General features: G+C 44.2%; 1 protein-coding gene across 2 annotated transcripts in view; it reads right to left on the bottom strand.

Moving 5' to 3' along the window:
• The window catches only part of syt13 (synaptotagmin XIII), a 48,105-nt gene extending 33,235 nt beyond the window's left edge, over positions 1–14,870 (bottom strand). For both annotated transcript variants that reach the window (XM_068046821.1, XM_068046822.1), the window contains exons 1-2: positions 14,792–14,870; positions 1,342–1,564 (exon numbers count right to left, since the gene is read on the bottom strand). In XM_068046821.1, the coding sequence (XP_067902922.1) occupies positions 1,342–1,564; positions 14,792–14,827 (259 nt within the window). In that variant the 5' untranslated portion in view covers positions 14,828–14,870. The remainder of the gene's footprint in view (positions 1–1,341; positions 1,565–14,791) is intronic.
• Positions 14,871–19,599: the final 4,729 nt, after the last annotated feature.

The raw sequence follows: 19,599 nt of genomic DNA, 5'->3' as shown, positions 1-19,599 counted from the left end.
ATCACAAAAGGTTAGCATGCAGATGCTGCAAGTAGTTAGGAAGGCAAATGGAATGTTGGCATTTATTGCAAGGGGAATGGAGCATAAAAGTAAGGAAGTTTTGCTACAGCTGCACTGGGCATTGGTGAGACTGCACCTAGCGTGCTATGTATAGTTTTGGTCTCCTTACTTAGGAGGAATATACTTGCATTGGAAGCAGTTCTGAGAAAGTTCACTAGGTTGATTCCTGGAATGAAGGGGTTGTCTTATGAGGAAACATTGAGCAGGTTGGACCTCACTCACTAGACTTTAGATGAATGAGAAGTGGTCTTTGCTGAAAAATATAAAATTCTGAGGGAGCTTGACAAGGTAACTGCTGAGAGGATGTTTCCCCTCATGGGGGAATCTAAATAGGGGGGACAGTTTCAAAATAAGGGATCTCCCCTTTAAAGATGGAGATGAGGAGGAACTTCTTCTCTCAGATGGTCGTTAGTGTTTGGAATTCTCTTCCCCAGCGAGCAGTGGGGGCTGGGTCATTGAATATACTTAAGGCTGAGTTAGACAGATTTATGATCCCCAGGGGATCCAAGAGTTATGGGGAGCAGGCAGGAAAGTGGAGTTAAGGCCACAATCAAATCAGCCATGATCTTATTGAATGCCAGAGCAAGCTCAATGGGCTGAATGGCCTATTCCTGTTCCTGTTTCTTATGTTCTTATGACAGGCACTGGCGGTTTGCCCAAGTAATAGTACTGAGGCCTGCTACCCAACTTTGGGACTCCTCATTTCAGGCTTGAAAATGGGCCTAAAGGAATTTTAACCCCTCTCTTTAATTTTAATCTGTTTTACGTCCTGGAAGAAATGGCACGTCACCTGTGCTTTGCGTCTCTTCCCTTGACAACTGAGATGAGGAACTCAACGTATGAAGATTCACGCCATTGCCCTTTGTGATGTAGCATGCCTGTACACAGGTAAACTGCAGCACTGGGCAACTTTCGGTGACAAAATGGATCTAGCAAACATCCTTGTGATTAACATGATGCAACATTTTGTGAAATCTGTTGTACAGGCCGCATCAGAATCTAAATCTATACTTACTGTTGCACTTTAAAAAAAAGTTACACCCACTTATGAGCCACATCCTAGAATTTATTGGGACTTTACATCATGGCTTTATACACTTGCCTTTATATTGGGTGAAATGTGGCTAAGTCAGCTGTACACCTGCATACCGGGCATCAAATAGTTAATCATTTTAGACCTGACTTATAAAGGAAAATTGAAGATGTTGTTATTATTCTTGTGATGTGTTAAAGCATGCAGAAGCTGCAGCACCCCATTCGCTCTCTAGCTTACAACCTTACCATTCCTGGAAATAACAAACAGCTCTTCGAATGAATCCATCATTAAGCTGGATACGTCGGCTTCCTTCCTTTCAGCTGACAGAGGTTCATCTGTCATTCCCAACTTGTAGTCGGTGAAATTAATGAATTCCGGTGATGTTACCATTGGTTTGGGGCCATAGATTTTAGGTGATGTTAGCCGGGTCCTCGGCTGGACTGGCTCCATTGTCTTCTTCACCCTAAACTGTGACAGCAATTAAAGAACAAGAGCTTCATTTAGGTTCTCTTTGCTTATAAGAAACTGAATTTTGAACAGTCAGGCATGCTAGGGGTATTAGGTGATATTTGTGCATCTTTTTGCACATTCACGTTTTTGTGAATATATGCTACTGGCCCATAATGCTGCTTCCTGCTTACTCCCTCCTCCACTGTTCTACCAGTTTGAATAAAGTAATCCCTGAGGCTAGGAAGGAGTGGGTGGATTGTCCTCTGCCCTGCTATTGGTAGTTAAAAGGTAAATCCATCAGTAGCACAGATATGGAAATTTTTTTGTACATTCATGGAATGTAGGCGTCAATGGCTTGGCCAGCATTTATTGCCCAACCCTAATTGCCCTTGAGAAGGTGGTGGTGATCCGTCTTCTTGAACTGTTACAGTCCATGTGGTGTAGGTACTCCCACAGTGCTGTTAGGGAGGGAGTTCCCGGATTTTGACCCAGCGATGACGAAGATGATATATTTTTAAGTCAGGATGGTGTGTGGCTTGGAGGGGCGCTTGGAGGTGGTGGAGTTCCCATGCACCTGCTTCCATTGTCCTTCTAGGTGGTAGTGGTCACGAATTTGAGAGGTGCTTGAAGAAGCCTTGGCGAGTTGCTGCAGTCCATCTTGTAGACGGGACACACTGCAGCCATAGTGCGCCAGTGGTGGAGGGAGTGAATGTTGAAGGTGATGGATGGGGTGCCCATCAAGTGGGCTGCTTTGTCCTGGATGGTGTCGAGCTCCTTAAGTGTTGTTGGAGCTGCACTCATCCAAGCAAGTGGAGAGTATTCCATTACACTCCTGACTTGTGCCTTGTAGTTGGTGGAACTGCTTTGGAGAGACAGGAAGTGAGTCACTCGCCGCAGAATTCCTAGCCCCTGACCTGCTCTTGTAGCCACAGATTTATATGGTTGGTCCAGTTCAGTTTTGGTCAATGGTGACCCCCCAGGATGTTGATGTGGGGGATTCAGTGATGATAATGCCAGTGAATGTCAAGGGGAGATGGTTAGGTTCTCTGTTATTGGAGATGGTCATTGCCCAGCACTTATATATCACAAATGTGACTAATCAACCTGAGCCTGAATGTTGTTCAGGTCTTGCTGCATGCGGGCACGGACTGCTTCAGTATCTGAGGAATGCAAATGGAACTGAATTCTCTGCAATCATCAGTGAACAACCTGATTTCTGAACTTATGATAGAGGAAAGGTCATTGATGAAGCAGTTGAAGATTAGATTAGATTAGATTAGAGATACAGCACTGAAACAGGCCCTTCGGCCCACCGAGTCTGTGCCGAACATCAAACACCCATTTATACTAATCCTACATTAATCCCATATTCCTACCAAACATCCCCACCTGTTCCTATATTTCCCTACCACCTACCTATACTAGTGACAATTTATAATGGCCAATTTACCTATCAACCTGCAAGTCTTTTGGCTTGGGCCTAGGATACTTCCCTGAGAAACTCTGATGTGATGTGCAAGGGCTGAGCTGATTGGCTGCCAACAACCACAACCATCTTCCTTTGTGCTAAGTATGACTCCAACCAGTGGAGAGTTTTTCCCCTGATTCCTGTTGACTATAGTTTTACTAGGGCTCGTTGATGACACCCTGTGTAAAATCCAGCCTTGATGTCAAAGGCAGTCGCTCTCACCTCACCTCTGGACCAAGGCTGTAATGAGGTCTGGAGCTGAGTGGTCCTGACGGAACCCAAACTGAGAATCGGTGAGCAGGTTATTGTTGTATAAATGGCACTTGATAGCGCTGTCAATGCCACCTTCATCACTTCGCTAATGTTTGGGAGTAGGCTAACGGGGCAGTAATTGCCTGTATTGGATTTGTCCAGCTTTTTGTGGATAGCACATTTTCCATATTGTCAGGAAGATGCCAGTGTTATAGCTGTACTGGAACAACTTGACTACAGGTGCGGCTAGTTCTGGAGCACAAGTCTTCAGTACTATTGCCGGGATGCTGTCAGGGCCCATAGCCTTTGCTGTATCAAGTGCCTTCAGCCATTTCTTGATGTCACGTGGAGTGAATCAAATTGGCTGAAGACTGGCATCTGTGATGGTGGGACCTCAGGAGGAGGCTGAGACGGATCATCCACTTGGCACTTCTGGCTGATGAAAGTTGCAAATGCTTCAGCCTTTTCTTTTGCACTGATGTATTGAGCTCTCCCATCATTCCTGTTAGTTATTTAATTGCCCACCGCTATTCACAACTGGATGTGGCAAGACTGCAGGGCTTTTATCTCTGTGGGATCACTTTGCTCTGTCTATTCCATGCTGCTTCCACTGTTTAGCATGCATGTAATCCCGTATTGTAGCTTCACCAGGTTGGCACCTCATTTTTAGGTATGCCTGGTGCTAGTGCTCTTGGCATGCTCTCTTACACTCCTCATTGAATTGGGGTTGGTTCCTTGGCTTGATAATAATGGTAGAGTGAGGAATATGCAAGGCCATGAGGTTACAGATTGTGGTGGAATACAATAATAAAAGCAAAATATTGCAGATGCTGGAAATCTGAAATAAAAACAGAAAGTGCTGGAAATACTCAGCAGATCAGGCAGCATCCATTGAGAGAGAAGCACAGTTAACGTTTCAGATTTGTGACCTCGAATCAGTGGTGGAACATAGTTCTGCTAGATCTGTTCTGAGTCTATCCCATTCAACAGAGTAATAGTGCCACACAACACGCTGGAGGGTGTCCTCAGTGTGAAGGTGAAACTTCATCTCCACAAAGACTCTGTGGTCACTCCTACCAATACTGTCATGGACAGATGCATCTTATTGTGGCAGAAACCTAAATGTTCGTGAGGAGGACTTTGCAGGATCGACTGGAAAGGGTGTGCCTTTCTTGTGTTCGGTGCCCAGGTTGATGCCAGGTGGTTCTTCCAGTTTTATTCTTAATGTTTTTCGTAGTGGTTTGATACAACTAAGTAGCTTTCTAGGCCATTTCAGAGGGCACATTGCTGTGGGTCTGGAGTCACATATAGGCTAGACTGTGTAAGGATGGCAGATTTCATTCCCTAAAGGACATCAGTGAACCAAGATGGAAATAGGGTGGAGCACCATAGGATGTAAGATGTAGGATGGGGAACCATGGATATAGGATGGGGCACTGTTTGATAAAACATGGAGCAGAAGTGGGGAAAAGATCAGAGACTTTCATCCAAGAAAGATTAGAAAAGCAGTCATCCTTAGGAAGGAACTGAATAGCTACCGAGTGTAGGAAAATCTTGATCTGGAGAATCAAGTTGTTTTGTTTTAGTTAGTGCATCCAGCAACATGTTCAAGTTTCACTTGCACACCATACTTAAAGCCAACGTTTAATTTACTCCATTGGGAATCTTGTAGTTAAAAAGTTGAATAAGATACATCTTTTCTGTGGTGTAGATCACCCACAGTGGGTAAGGACAGAATGGGGGGGGGGCAGATCACCCACAGTAGGTAAGTACAGAGAGAGGGTGAGAGCACCCACAGTGGGTAAAGACAGAATGGGGGGGCAGAGCACCCACAGTAGGTAAGTACAGAGAGGGGGTGAGAGCACCCACAGTGGGTAAGGACAGAATGGGGGGGCAGAGCACCCACAGTAGGTAAGTACAGAGAGGGGGTGAGAGCACCCACAGTGGGTAATGACAGAATGGGGGGGGGCAGAGCACCCACAGTAGGTAAGTACAGAGAGGGGGTGAGAGCACCCACAGTGGGTAAGGACAGAATGGGGGGGCAGAGCACCCACAGTAGGTAAGTACAGAGAGGGGGTGAGAGCACCCACAGTGGGTAAGGACGGGGGAGGGGGGGGAAGAGAATACCCACAGTGGATAAGGACAGAGCGGGGCTGTGGGGCGGGGGGAGAGTGCACCCACAGTGGGTAAGGACAGAGGGGCGGGGGGAGAGCAGCCACTGTGAGTAAGGACAGAGGCAGGGGAGAGACCACCCACAGTGGGTAAGGACAGGGAGGGGGCAAAGATAGCATGCACAGTGGGTAAGGACGGGAGGGGGTCAGGAGGGAAGGAGGGATTCAGCACCCACACTGGGTAAGGACAGGATGGGGGGTGTGTGTGGAGAAGAGAGCACCCACAGTGGGTAAGGACACAGTTTAAAGAACATGCCTCACAGCAGTTGAACACCTTATCATGTGCACCTTGTCAGACCATTGGGGAAACAGTGTGGGATCTCCCGACGGAAAGGAATTAGAACAAAAAAAGCCGGGTGGTCCAACAGCCTCATTTCCCCATCCTACCCGTCCCACCTTCTTCCACCCACTGGCCATAGAACAACTATTATTCTCCACACTCAACCAAAACCACTCAATCTCCTGAGGGTGCAGCCAAACCTCAGGCAAATCCATATGAAACGTCTCCCTAACAAATCAATATGGGTTCAGTCACTTTTTAAGTATTTCTCTCAATTTTCATTTCAATGAGGTTGAAATATTTTAATAATCTTTTAGCCTCATCAATTCTTATCACCTCTTATTTTGAGGGTGTGAGAGTTGTTTGTCCTGGAGCTGGTTGTTAAAAGAAAACATTTCTGGGAACTGTGGATATTGATATTTGATGAGGGAGCAGTGAGCAAGCTTTGATTTCACAGTACGAAAATAAAATCTAATTTTGCTGCAGAGCTTCAAGATTTTGGTCCAGCAAATTAGACCTGCTCAGTTCATCTTGTTTTGTTAAATGTGATTAACCATTGTGTGTTAACCTGAGGCAATCAGATATTGCACTCAAGTATCCAGTTTCCATCTAGCATCTGTCCTGTGCAGGTTATCTGCATTAATGGTGGCATGTACTCATCTAAATTGCCTCATAACTCTAAATGTTAGAAGGAGCGATAACTGCCCACTGACAAGTGTCTTGACAGTCATCCTTTCCCATGCTTACAAAAGTAAATTTACCTGGTCAGAGGTAGCCTGGGAGAAAAGTTTTACATAGAATATCCTCCTTAGTCACACAAGTACATTTGCATTCAGTGAAAGTGATGGAGACAGAATGGCAAAGTGCATAGCCTAGAGCCTGAGGTTGATAAGTTGATTATATCAGCTAAATAGTCAGTGGTGAGTGCAGCTTTGGTGTGAAAGCCTATACAGATGTATATGGGTCTGTGGAATCTTGGGGTGAAGGTACAGGTCTGTGGGCCTCAATGTGAAATCAATGATGAAGTATATGCACCCAAAGGTGGCTATTGCTGGGCTATTGCTCACCCTAGAATTTCCTCCCTTTGCCCATGGGTTAAAATTATTCCTTTGAGCAATTACTGGTCATTAATCAGCTCTCAAGGATGTTTGGTGAGGGAAATGGAAAAATCATACTGATCCATAGAAAGTGCTTTAAAGTGTTCAGCTGCAATACTGTGTAAGTATAAACAGGGCTTTAATTCTGAATTTGACGTGTTGTACCTGACACAGGATGAACTGGATGTTAGCACCCTGTGATTCCCCACTCAGTGGGAACAAAGTTAACTTTTATGGGCATGAGAAAACAGGTGATAGTGAATCTGTCACCTATTATTGCACCTTGACCCATTTTCTTGAATGGAAAAAAGAATTGAGGTTAAAACGAATTTTCAATTCGCTATCATCCATTTTACACCTGCAGATAATAGTTAAAATTGCCCCAAAATCATATGAACCATTGAGGAAGGGGAGAGGGATGGAGAGGGAGGGAAATATTTGTTCGAGTTACATATTTGCATCTTTTTAACCACAGAAGGACATTAAATATCACACAAATTCATGCCAATTTGCTTAATTAAAAAAGGGCAGTGAACCATAAGGGAAAAATTTCTAACCTTTCCTGTGGAAAATGTAAATAAATGGGAATTATTTCCTAGTTTCTATGTTTCTATGTTTCTCTGAATTTATTCTTCACCAGTTCTTCCCAATATGTATTGTGAAGCATCACAGTGGTGTGGGATGGGCTGGATGGACCAAAGGGTCTCTTCCTATCCTTCATTGTATGTTTGTAATATGCCTTTGGCTTTTTAGACTGTTTTGACACACTTTACTTTGCCAATTGATGATCTAATATTCCATAATATTATGAGAACAGCAAGTACCTTATCTCCCAGATGCAAATTACAGGAGGAACAGTCATTGCTGTTGTGGCAGTTATTTTACCCAACCTCCTTTATTTCCATCTGGCACTGTGCAGTGCCCTGTTGGCAGATCCTGCCTCTTCTTGAATTCAATACAGGTGGCACTGATGCAGTTGGCAAGTAACGAGCCCTTTGACCTTTTTGTTAGTTTCCAGCTGGCTCTGATGCTGGCAGGTATTGAATAGTCTGACATTTTGGTGGCAGGCCATGACTATGCCCACAGAGTGGCTGTATGTTTATTGAACTGTTAGAGATACAGTACTGTGCTGAAGCTAATGTTCTGTACCAGGACCAACCCAAACGTAAACCTAAACACAATAAATTAGTAGAGTGCCTTGAAAAAATGGGCTTGCAGTTGGCAGACTGCTGCTCTTCACTCACTCTAGCTCTATCATTGTGCATGGCTGGTTACTGTTCTTGTACCTACTCTACCTCCTTTTTAATATACAAAATTCTTTTCCTTCTATTAACGTTCTCTCTCACATTACACACCACTATCTGCCTGAAAGATGACCAGAAGGGAATCTCCTCATAGGTCACTGTAGCGCTATGAGTGAAGGACAAAATGTCATAATGGCTGCTAGGAGTGACACCTGAGCTGAATGCTGAATGCCTTAGACCCCTGCACCCCTCTCCCTCTCAATGAAAGAATGGTAGGGTCTGGTGATGTCCTGACCTCAGTTGGGTGTCAGCGGAGGAAGTGTCTTCCTTCACACCCAACTGAGATCAGAAACTCACCAGATTCTGCCATTCTTTCACAGGAGGCAGGGAGTTGGGGGGAATGTCTAATCATTTTCTCCATTTCATTTATTTTACTGTGCATCTTTCATCTGAACTGTAGTTTTACAGTCAGGTGTCTCTGTATGATAATCACCATCAAAGGGGCACACTATATGCAGGCAGAGGCTTTTACATAGAATTCACAACACAGAAACAGGCCATTCAGCCCATCTGGTCTGTGCTGGAGTGTGTGCTCCACCTCCTCCCACACTACTTTATATAACCCTATCAGCATAACCTTCTATTCCTTTTTCCCTAATGTGCTTACCTAGCTTCCCTTTGAAGACATTGATGCTACTCTCCTCAAATACTCCTTTTGATAGCGACTTCCACATTCTATATACTGTCTTGGAAAAGAAATTTCTTCTGAATTCTTTATTCATATTAGCATATTATCTAAACGGTGAGAGATTGCAGAGCTCTGAGATGCAGAGGGATCTGGGTGTCCTAGTGCATGAATCGCAAAAGGTTAGTATGCAGGTTCAGCAAATAATTAGGAAAGCTAATAAAATGTTATTGTTTATTGCAAGGGAATTGAATACAAAACTAGGGAGGTTATGCTTCAGTTACACAGGGCCCTGGTGAGAACACATCTGGAGTACTGTGTACAGTATTGGTCTCCTTATTTAAGGAAGGGTGTAAATGCATTGGAAGCAGTTCAGAGAAGGTTTACTAGATTTATACCTGGAATGGGCGTGTCTTATGAGAAAAGGTTGGACAGGCTAGGCTTGTATCTGCTGGAGTTTACAAGAGTAAGAGGCGATTTGATTGAAACATATAAGATTCTGAGGGGTCTTGACAGGGTGGATGTAGAAAGATTGTTTCCTCTTGTGGGAGAATCTAGAACTAAGGGTCACTGTTTAAAAATAAGGGGTCGCCCATTTAAGACAGAGATGGGAAGAAATTTTTTCTCTCAGAGGGTCGTGAGTCTTTGGAACTCCCTTCCTCAAAAGGTGGTGGAAGCAGTGTCTTTGAATAATTTTAAGGCAGAGGTAGATAGATTCTTGATAAGCAAGGGGGTGAAAGGTTATTGGGAGTAGGCAGGAATGTGGAGTTGAGGTTACAATCAGATCAGCCGTGATCCTGTTGAATGGCCGAGCAGGCTCGAGGGGCTGAGTGGCCTACTCCTGCTCTTAATTCGTATCTTCGTATCTTCGTATTCGATTTATTGGTGACTATCTTATATATATGACCCCTAGTTTTGGATTCTCTCACAGGTGCAAATATCTTCTCTACTTCTGCCCTATCAAACCCCTGCAAAATTTTAAAGACTTCAATTAAGTCACCCCTCAGCCTTCTCTTTTCTAGAGAAAAGAGCCTCAGACTATTCAGTCTTTCCTGATAGTTACTTTTAGTATCCTTGTAAATCATTTTTGCACCTTCTCCAGTGCCTCTATATCCATTTTTGGAATATGGAGACCAGAACTGTATGCAGTACTCTAAGCACGGTCTAACTAAAGTTCCCTGCTTTTCAATTCTATCCTCCGAGAAATGAATCCTAGTGATTTGTTTGCAGTATCTATGGTCTTGATAACTTGCATTACTACTGTTAACAGTTTGTGAATGTATAACCTTAGATCCCTTTGCTCCTCTACCTAATTTAAACTCTTATTTTCTAAAGACTATGTGTGCTTCTTATTCTTCCTACCAAACTGTACCACCACACACTTACCTTTATTAAAAATTAATTTGCTATTAATATGCCTTTTCTGCAAGTGTATTAATGTCTTGAAGAAGGGTCACTGATCTGAAACATTAACTCTGCTTCTCTCTCCACAGATGCTGCCAGACCTGCTGAGTTTTTCCAGCACGTTCTGTTTTTATTTCAGATTTTCAGCATCCGCAGGATTTTGCTTTTATATTAATGTCTTATATTTTGTAGCAGTTTTCCTCTGTTAAATACACCCCAAACTGGTGTCATACTCATATTTTGAAATTGTACTTCCAATTCCCAAGCCCAAATCATGTATGTAAGTGGTGAACAACTGCAGTCCCAGCACCAATCATTTTGGAACACACTTCCTACCTTTCACCAGCCTGAGAAATGACCTTTAACCTTTACTCTCTGTTTTCTGTTTTGTAGCCAGCTTTTTTAGCATTGGGAAAGTCTTATATTCCCAACAAACCTCCAGAGCATTAATTCCCTTCTGCTGGCTATTCCACAGCCTGGCAGCTCTGTTTTGCACCCATGATTCTATTTGATCATATCCCTGAGTACCACACTCCCAAACAGCATTTCCCTTTTGAAGGCAGTGACTCGTGCTGCTTGTTAAGTTACACAAGTACTGGCAAACGCCTAGTACCTTGTCTAAAGTGACCGTTCTTCAAGTACGAGATAGGTGTGTGTGTGTTTGCCTATGGGAGGACCCCACCAGCTGAGACTGATACTGTCACTCTCACATGTACAGTTTTAACTGGGCTTACGATGTAATGATTTTAGTTGAGGATCCCCACTGATTTGTCCCCTCCTTTAACCATATTGTTGGGCTCCCATTGCTGCCCCATCAGAGATCAGCAAACTCTACACACTAAAGATTCAACTCGGGACTTTGTAGTTTGGTACCAATTTGCCCACTGAGCCAGAGGAGGAAGCTCCTATTACTATTTATAACAAAATCAAATCCAATGAATATAATCACAAAATACATTCGTCCTGTCACTCTCTGATATTACATTTTTGTAACTCCAATGAGGCATGGCCTGGATTTTCCTCACTATCCTGCACCAAATTGGATGGGAAGAAGGGAAAATCAGGCAGTGAAGCCAACTGCAACCTCCCCACTTTGACCTCAATTTCTCTCCACTCTGCACCGGCTGATCCCAGTGTTGGCCACACCTTCCCTGCTCTCTCTTTGGATAATAGGAGTCAAAATAGGTTCGAGAAGCAAAGGGGTGTAGGGATACAAATACTTAAATCACTAAAAGTATCAAGGCAATTTAATTAGACCATAAAAAATACTGGGGTACATTTCCAGAGGAACAGAATTGAAAAGCAAAGTGGTGGAACACACTACCACGAGGAGTAGTTGAGGCGACTAGCATTTAAAGGGAAGCTAGATAAACACATGAGGGAGAAAGAAATAGAAGGGTATGATGAAAGGGTTAGATGAAATGGGGTAGGAAGAGGGTCGTGTGGAGCATAAAGACTGTCACAGACTAGCTGGGCTGAATGGCATGTTTCTGTACTGTATATTATATAGAATTCTGTGTATTTTTGTATCAAAACTCTGGCAGACAATGAGTTGGGGCAGAGCTTGGATTCCTGACACATTTCCCTTCTGTTTGCCTGATGAAAGGTGAGAGGAGGTCTGGGGGAGCAGCAGAAATGGCCCCAAAATGCTGTAAGTGGAGGCAGAGGGCCTAGTACAGGCCCCTGTTTTCACCATTTCACCCAAAATGACAAGCCTTCAGAGAACCTTGTTCTTAGACTGGACCTTCAGTGTAATACTTCTCCCAATCTTCTGACATGGTATGGTCCCCTATAAGCTTTCTTCCTAAATCTTCCAGTACCATTGCAGCAATGTCTGGATTATCCTGGGGGCCACCAGTGAGCTGCCGTTTGCTGGCTGGAATCCCGCAAGTAGCTGCCATGAATGCAAAATTGGGTGGGGGTGTCACGGCGGGGTTGAGGAGCATGGTGAGGTTGGGGATTCAAAGCACAGCTGGAAAACAAAGCAGGATTTAGTGGCTTGGCGTGTTTGGGGGTTATGGCAGGGTTTTTTTTATCCATGATGCCAGGTCAGCATTTATTGCCATTCCTAGTTGCCCTTGAGAAGGTGGTGGTGAGCCGCCTTCTTGAACCACTGCAGACCATGAGTTGTAGGAATACCCACAGTGCTGTTATGGAGGAAGTTCCAAGTTTTTGACCCAGCAACAGTGAGGGAATGGCGATATAGTTCAAAGTTGGGATGTGTGTGGCTTGGAGGGGAACTTGCAGGTGGTGATGCATGTGCTGCCCTTGTCCTTCTAGGCTGTAAAGGTCGCGGGTTTGGAAGGTGCTGTCAAAGGAGTCTTGGAGAATTGCTGCAGTGCATCATGCCAATGGTTACACACTGCTGCCACTGTGCACTGGTGGTGGAGGGAGTGAAAGCTTAAGGTTGTGGATGTGGTGCCAATCAAATGGGCTGCTTTGTCTGCACGGTGTTTAGGTTTTTGAGTGTTGTTGGAGCTGCACCCTCCAGACAAGTGGAGAATATTCCGTCACACTCCTCACTTTTGCCTTGTAAATGGTGGACAGGCATCAGGGATTCAGGAGGCGAGTGATTCACTTAAGAATTCCCAACCTCTGACCTGCTCTTGTAGCCACAGAATTTGTGTGGCTGGTCCAGTTCAGTTTCACTGACCCCCAGGATGTTGGTGGTAGGAGGGAGCAAGGAGGGGGCGAGGAGGGGGGTCGACGATGGTAATGCCATTGAATGTCAATGGAAGGTGGTTAGATTCTTTCTTGTTGGAGATGGTCATTGCCTGGTACTGGTGTGGCACAAGTGTTACTTGCCACTTATCAGCCCAATCCTGAATGTTGTCCAGGTCTTGCTGCATGTGGCACAGACTGTTTCAGTATCTGAGGTGTTGCGAATGGTGCTGAACATTGTGCAATCATCAGCGAACATCCCCACTTCTAACCTTATGTTGGAGGGAAAGTCATTGATGAAGCAGCTGAAAATAGTTGAGCCTAGAATACCATTCTGAGGAACTCCAGCAGTGATGTCCTGGGGCTGAGATGATTGACCTCTAACAACCACAACCATCTTCCACTGTGCCAAGTATGGCTTCAACCAGTGGAGTGTTTTCTTCCTGATTCCCATTAAGACTACTTCATACCACATTCAGTCAAGTACTGCCTTGATGTCAAGGGCAGTCACTCTCACCTAACCTCTGGAATTGAGCTCTTTTGTCCATATTTGGACCAAGGCTGTAATGAGGTCAGGAACTGAGTGGCCCTGGCGGAACCCAAACTGAGCATCACTGAGCAGGTTATTGCTAAGCAAGTGCCGCTTGATGGCACTGTCAACAACACCTTCCATCACTTTGTTGATGATTAACAATAGATTGATAGGGCGGTAATTGGCCTGCTTTTTGTGGACAGGACATCCCTGGGCAATTTTCCACATTGTTGGTTAGATGCCAGTGTTGGAGCTGTCCTGGAACAGCTTGGCTAGGGGTGCGGCTAGTTCTGAAGCACAAATCAGGGCTCATTGCCTTCATTATATCCAGTGCCTTCAGCTCTTTCTTTATCACATGGAGTAAATCGATTTGTCTGAAGACTGGCATCTGTGATGATGGGGACCTCAGGAGGTGGCCGAGATGGATCATCCACTTGGCACTTCTTGCTGAAGATGAATGCAAATGTTCAGCCTTCTCATTTGCGCTGACATGCCGGGCTCCTCTATCATTATTGAGGATGAGGATATTTTCAGAGCCTCCTCCTCCAGTTAGTTGTTTAATTGTCCATCACCATTCCTGACTGGATGTGGCAGGACTGCAGAGCTCAGATCTGATCCATTGGTTGTGGGATCGTTTAGCTCGGTCTATAGCATACTGCTTCTGCTGTTTAGCATTCATGGAGTTCTGCGCTATAGCTTCATCAGGATGGCACTTCATTTTCAGGTATGCCTGACGCTGCTCTTGGCATGCTCTCCTACAGTCCTCATTGAATCAGAGTTGGTCCCCTAGCTTGATGGTAATGGAAGAGTGAGGGATATGCCAGGCCATGAGGTTACAGATTGTCACTGAATACAATTCTGCTGCTGCTGATGGCTCACAGTGCCTCATGGATGCCCAGGGTTATGGGTCATGGCAGGTTTGGGGGTCATGATGGGGTTAGACCCCTTTCCCGACCATAACCCCATGACTACAATTCCTTATTTATTCTCCATCTGACTTCAATGTTGTTTACAGGATTCTAATAACTAATAAAGTAACTATATAACACTTTGTAACTTCTATAACACTCTGAGGTGGGTCACAGTATTTGATAACCACATTCATTATGGCTCTATCTGCAATACAGACACCATGTAAAGTCTTGGCATATTCCTTGTCATGGGAGTCACTGAGTGAGACACGTGGCTTACAGCTGCAATATGGGCAGAGAAACCATATAAAGCACTCCCCTGACTAACATGCATCTTTTGTTTGTGGCACAGACAGCCTCAGAGAGTGATTCTGATGTTTCAGTAACTACTTGATTCTCTGAGTGAACCTTTTAATATTCCAATTTGGATCTAGTTTCAAATAAGATTCCTCAGGCACTCTGCAAAGACTGAATCAGTAGCTGTGACTGCTGACTGCACGGAACACAATCCCAGAACATGAAAAGAGTTCCTTCACTTACCTGCAGTGCTGTGTGCACAATGTTACTCTGCCTCATGACACTTTCTGGTTTCCCATTCGCTGGATTTTTTGAGACACCTTTCTTCTTCTTGAAACAGTGACAAAGGAAGGCCAGCACACAGATACCAATTAAGCCAGTGGCTATGCCCAGTGTGCCACCGACAGCACACAGTGGAAGGGACACCACCATAGTGCGAGGAGTTTAACCGTTGCAGAGCAGGCCCAGGAATGCTCTGTTTGACGTTTACCTTTCACACTCAGGGAGAAATCTGCAGCATCCTTTGACTCCTACAAACTGACCAACAGCTGAACTTATCCTTCATTGCCCAGACCTGGGAGCTCAGTCCTCAAACAAAACAAAGAGACAGTTGGTATTTTGTGGAGAAGATCCTGGGGACAGCCAATCTTGAGTCAGTCAGAAGCAGATGGGTAGGATGGAGACTGAGGAAGCAGCACTTTGTGTGGACCTAAGGCTGGTCACATTCGGAACACAGAGAACTCTGATGTCATCAGGAGAGGTGGGGTTTGTGATGTGACATTAAAGAGGTATCTGGGGCAACCAGCTAAAAAGAGAATGGTGAACTTATTTATCAAAATACCACAACAAAAGGCCAAACATTGTTCAAATTTAACATTTCAAACATGCTCATGAACAGTGAAGAACATCTGTTTTCTGATGATCTGTTCACTTGTTAGCAGGAGAAGGAAAACTGGCTGGAGATAAAAGCTGCAACGGTGCAGCAGCAGGTAAATTTATTATTCATTAACTCCTTAACAGGCCTGGAAATTACCGTAAGATATGACATATACATAGCAGCTGAAAGTAGTTTCTTTATTCCCCTGATACATTCGGTGAGGAGTGGGTGCCACAGTGGCAGGCATTAAGCAAAGATCGGAGAGTAAAGCGGGTATCAAAGAGGTTCTGATCCAATTTAACAGTCAACTATGCCATTCATTAAGATGCAAAAGAAAAAAAATATAATTAGACATCAGAACCTATTCTGTACTCCAACACACAGTACAGTAAACAGATCCTGTTCCCTACTCCAACACACAGTACAGTAAACAGATCATGTTCCCTACTCCAACACTCAGTACAGTAAACAGATCATGTTCCCTACTCCAACACTCAGTACAGTAAACAGATCCTGTTCCCTACTCCAACACTCAGTACAGTAAACAGATCATGTTCCCTACTCCAACACTCAGTACAGTAAACAGATCATGTTCCCTACTCCAACACTCAGTACAGTAAACAGATCCTGTTCCCTACTCCAACACTCAGTACAGTAAACAGATCATGTTCCCTACTCCAACACTCAGTACAGTAAACAGATCATGTTCCCGACTCCAACACTCAGTACAGTAAACAGATCCTGTTCCCTACTCCAACAGTCAGTACAGTAAACAGATCATGTTCCCTACTCCAACACTCAGTACAGTAAACAGATCCTGTTCCCTACTCCAACACACAGTACAGTAAACAGATCATGTTCCCTACTCCAACACTCAGTACAGTAAACAGATCCTGTTCCCTACTCCAACACTCAGTACAGTAAACAGATCATGTTCCCTACTCCAACACTCAGTACAGTAAACAGATCATGTTCCCGACTCCAACACTCAGTACAGTAAACAGATCCTGTTCCCTACTCCAACAGTCAGTACAGTAAACAGATCATGTTCCCTACTCCAACACTCAGTACAGTAAACAGATCCTGTTCCCTACTCCAACACTCAGTACAGTAAACAGATCCTGTTCCCTACTCCAACACTCAGTACAGTAAACAGATCCTGTTCCCTACTCCAACACTCAGTACAGTAAACAGATCATGTTCCCTACTCCAACACTCAGTACAGTAAACAGATCCTGTTCCCTACTCCAACACTCAGTACAATAAACAGATCCTGTTCCCTACTCCAACACTCAGTACAGTAAACAGATCATGTTCCCTACTCCAACACTCAGTACAATAAACAGATCCTGTTCCCTACTCCAACACTCAGTACAGTAAACAGATCATGTTCCCTACTCCAACACTCAGTACAATAAACAGATCCTGTTCCCTACTCCAACACTCAGTACAGGAAACAGATCCTGTTCCCTACTCCAGCACTCAGAACAATAAACAGATCCTGTTCCCTACTCCAACACTCAGTACAGTAAACAGATCATGTTCCCTACTCCAACACTCGGTACAATAAACAGATCCTGTTCTCTAATCCAACACTCAGTACAGTAAACAGATCATGTTCCCTACTCCAACACTCAGTACAGTAAACAGATCCTGTTCCCTACTCCAACACTCAGTACAATAAACAGATCCTGTTCCCTACTCCAACACTCAGTACAGTAAACAGATCATGTTCCCTACTCCAACACTCAGTACAATAAACAGATCCTGTTCCCTACTCCAACACTCAGTACAGTAAACAGATCATGTTCCCTACTCCAACACTCAGTACAATAAACAGATCCTGTTCCCTACTCCAACACTCAGTACAGGAAACAGATCCTGTTCCCTACTCCAGCACTCAGTACAATAAACAGATCCTGTTCCCTACTCCAACACTCAGTACAGTAAACAGATCATGTTCCCTACTCCAACACTCGGTACAATAAACAGATCCTGTTCTCTAATCCAACACTCAGTACAGTAAACAGATCATGTTCCCTACTCCAACACTCAGTACAATAAACAGATCCTGTTCCCTACTCCAACACTCAGTACAGTAAACAGATCATGTTCCCTACTCCAACACTCAGTACAATAAACAGATCCTGTTCCCTACTCCAACACTCAGTGCAATAAACAGATCCTGTTCCCTACTCCAACACTCAGTACAGTAAACAGATCCTGTTCCCTACTCCAACACTCAGTACAGTAAACAGATCCTGTTCCCTACTCCAACACTCAGTACAGTAAACAGATCCTGTTCCCGACTCCAACACTCAGTACAGTAAACAGATCATGTTCCCTACTCCAACACTCAGTACAATAAACAGATCCTGTTCCCTACTCCAGCACTCAGTACAATAAACAGATCCTGTTCCCTACTCCAACACTCAGTACAGTAAACAGATCCTGTTCCCTACTCCAGCACTCAGTACAATAAACAGATCCTGTTACCTACTCCAACACTCAGTACAGTAAAGAGATCATGTTCCCTACTCCAACACTCAGTACAGTAAACAGATCATGTTCCCTACTCCAACACTCAGTACAATAAACAGATCATGTTCCCTACTCTAACACTCAGTACAATAAACAGATCCTGTTCCCCACTCCAACACTCAGTACAATAAACAGATCATGTTCCCTACTCCAACACTCAGTACAGTAAACAGATCATGTTCCCTACTCCAACACTCAGTACAATAAACAGATCATGTTCCCTACTCCAACACTCAGTACAATAAACAGATCCTGTTCCCTACTCCAGCACTCAGTACAATAAACAGATCCTGTTCCCTACTCCAACACTCAGTACAATAAACAGATCCTGTTCCCTACTCCAACACTCAGTACAGTAAACAGATCATGTTCCCTACTCCAACACTCGGTACAATAAACAGATCCTGTTCCCTACTCCAACACTCAGTACAATAAACAGATCCTGTTCCCTACTGCTGCACTCAGTACAGTAAACAGATCCTGTTCCCTACTCCAACACTCGGTACAATAAACAGATCCTGTTCCCTACTCCAGCACTCAGTACAATAAACAGATCCTGTTCCCTACTCCAACACTCAGTATAATAAACAGATCCTGTTCCCTACTCCAACACTCAGTACAATAAACAGATCCTGTTCCCTACTCCAGCACTCAGTACAGTAAACAGATCCTGTTCCCTACTCCAACACTCGGTACAATAAACAGATCCTGTTCCCTACTCCAGCACTCAGTACAGTAAACAGATCATGTTCCCTACTCCAACACTCAGTACAATAAACAGATCCTGTTCCCTACTCCAACACTCAGTACAGTAAACAGATCATGTTCCCTACTCCAACACTCAGTACAATAAACAGATCCTGTTCCCTACTCCAACACTCAGTGCAATAAACAGATCCTGTTCCCTACTCCAACACTCAGTACAGTAAACAGATCCTGTTCCCTACTCCAACACTCAGTACAGTAAACAGATCCTGTTCCCTACTCCAACACTCAGTACAGTAAACAGATCCTGTTCCCGACTCCAACACTCAGTACAGTAAACAGATCATGTTCCCTACTCCAACACTCAGTACAATAAACAGATCCTGTTCCCTACTCCAGCACTCAGTACAATAAACAGATCCTGTTCCCTACTCCAACACTCAGTACAGTAAACAGATCCTGTTCCCTACTCCAGCACTCAGTACAATAAACAGATCCTGTTACCTACTCCAACACTCAGTACAGTAAAGAGATCATGTTCCCTACTCCAACACTCAGTACAGTAAACAGATCATGTTCCCTACTCCAACACTCAGTACAATAAACAGATCATGTTCCCTACTCTAACACTCAGTACAATAAACAGATCCTGTTCCCTACTCCAACACTCAGTACAATAAACAGATCATGTTCCCTACTCCAACACTCAGTACAGTAAACAGATCATGTTCCCTACTCCAACACTCAGTACAATAAACAGATCATGTTCCCTACTCCAACACTCAGTACAATAAACAGATCCTGTTCCCTACTCCAGCACTCAGTACAATAAACAGATCCTGTTCCCTACTCCAACACTCAGTACAATAAACAGATCCTGTTCCCTACTCCAACACTCAGTACAGTAAACAGATCATGTTCCCTACTC

This window comes from Heterodontus francisci, chromosome 14, assembly GCF_036365525.1.
Source record: "Heterodontus francisci isolate sHetFra1 chromosome 14, sHetFra1.hap1, whole genome shotgun sequence".
Classification (NCBI taxonomy): Eukaryota; Metazoa; Chordata; class Chondrichthyes; order Heterodontiformes; family Heterodontidae; genus Heterodontus; species Heterodontus francisci.
Note: the sequence above shows the minus strand (reverse complement) of the source record. Positions and strands in the feature narration are given on the sequence as shown.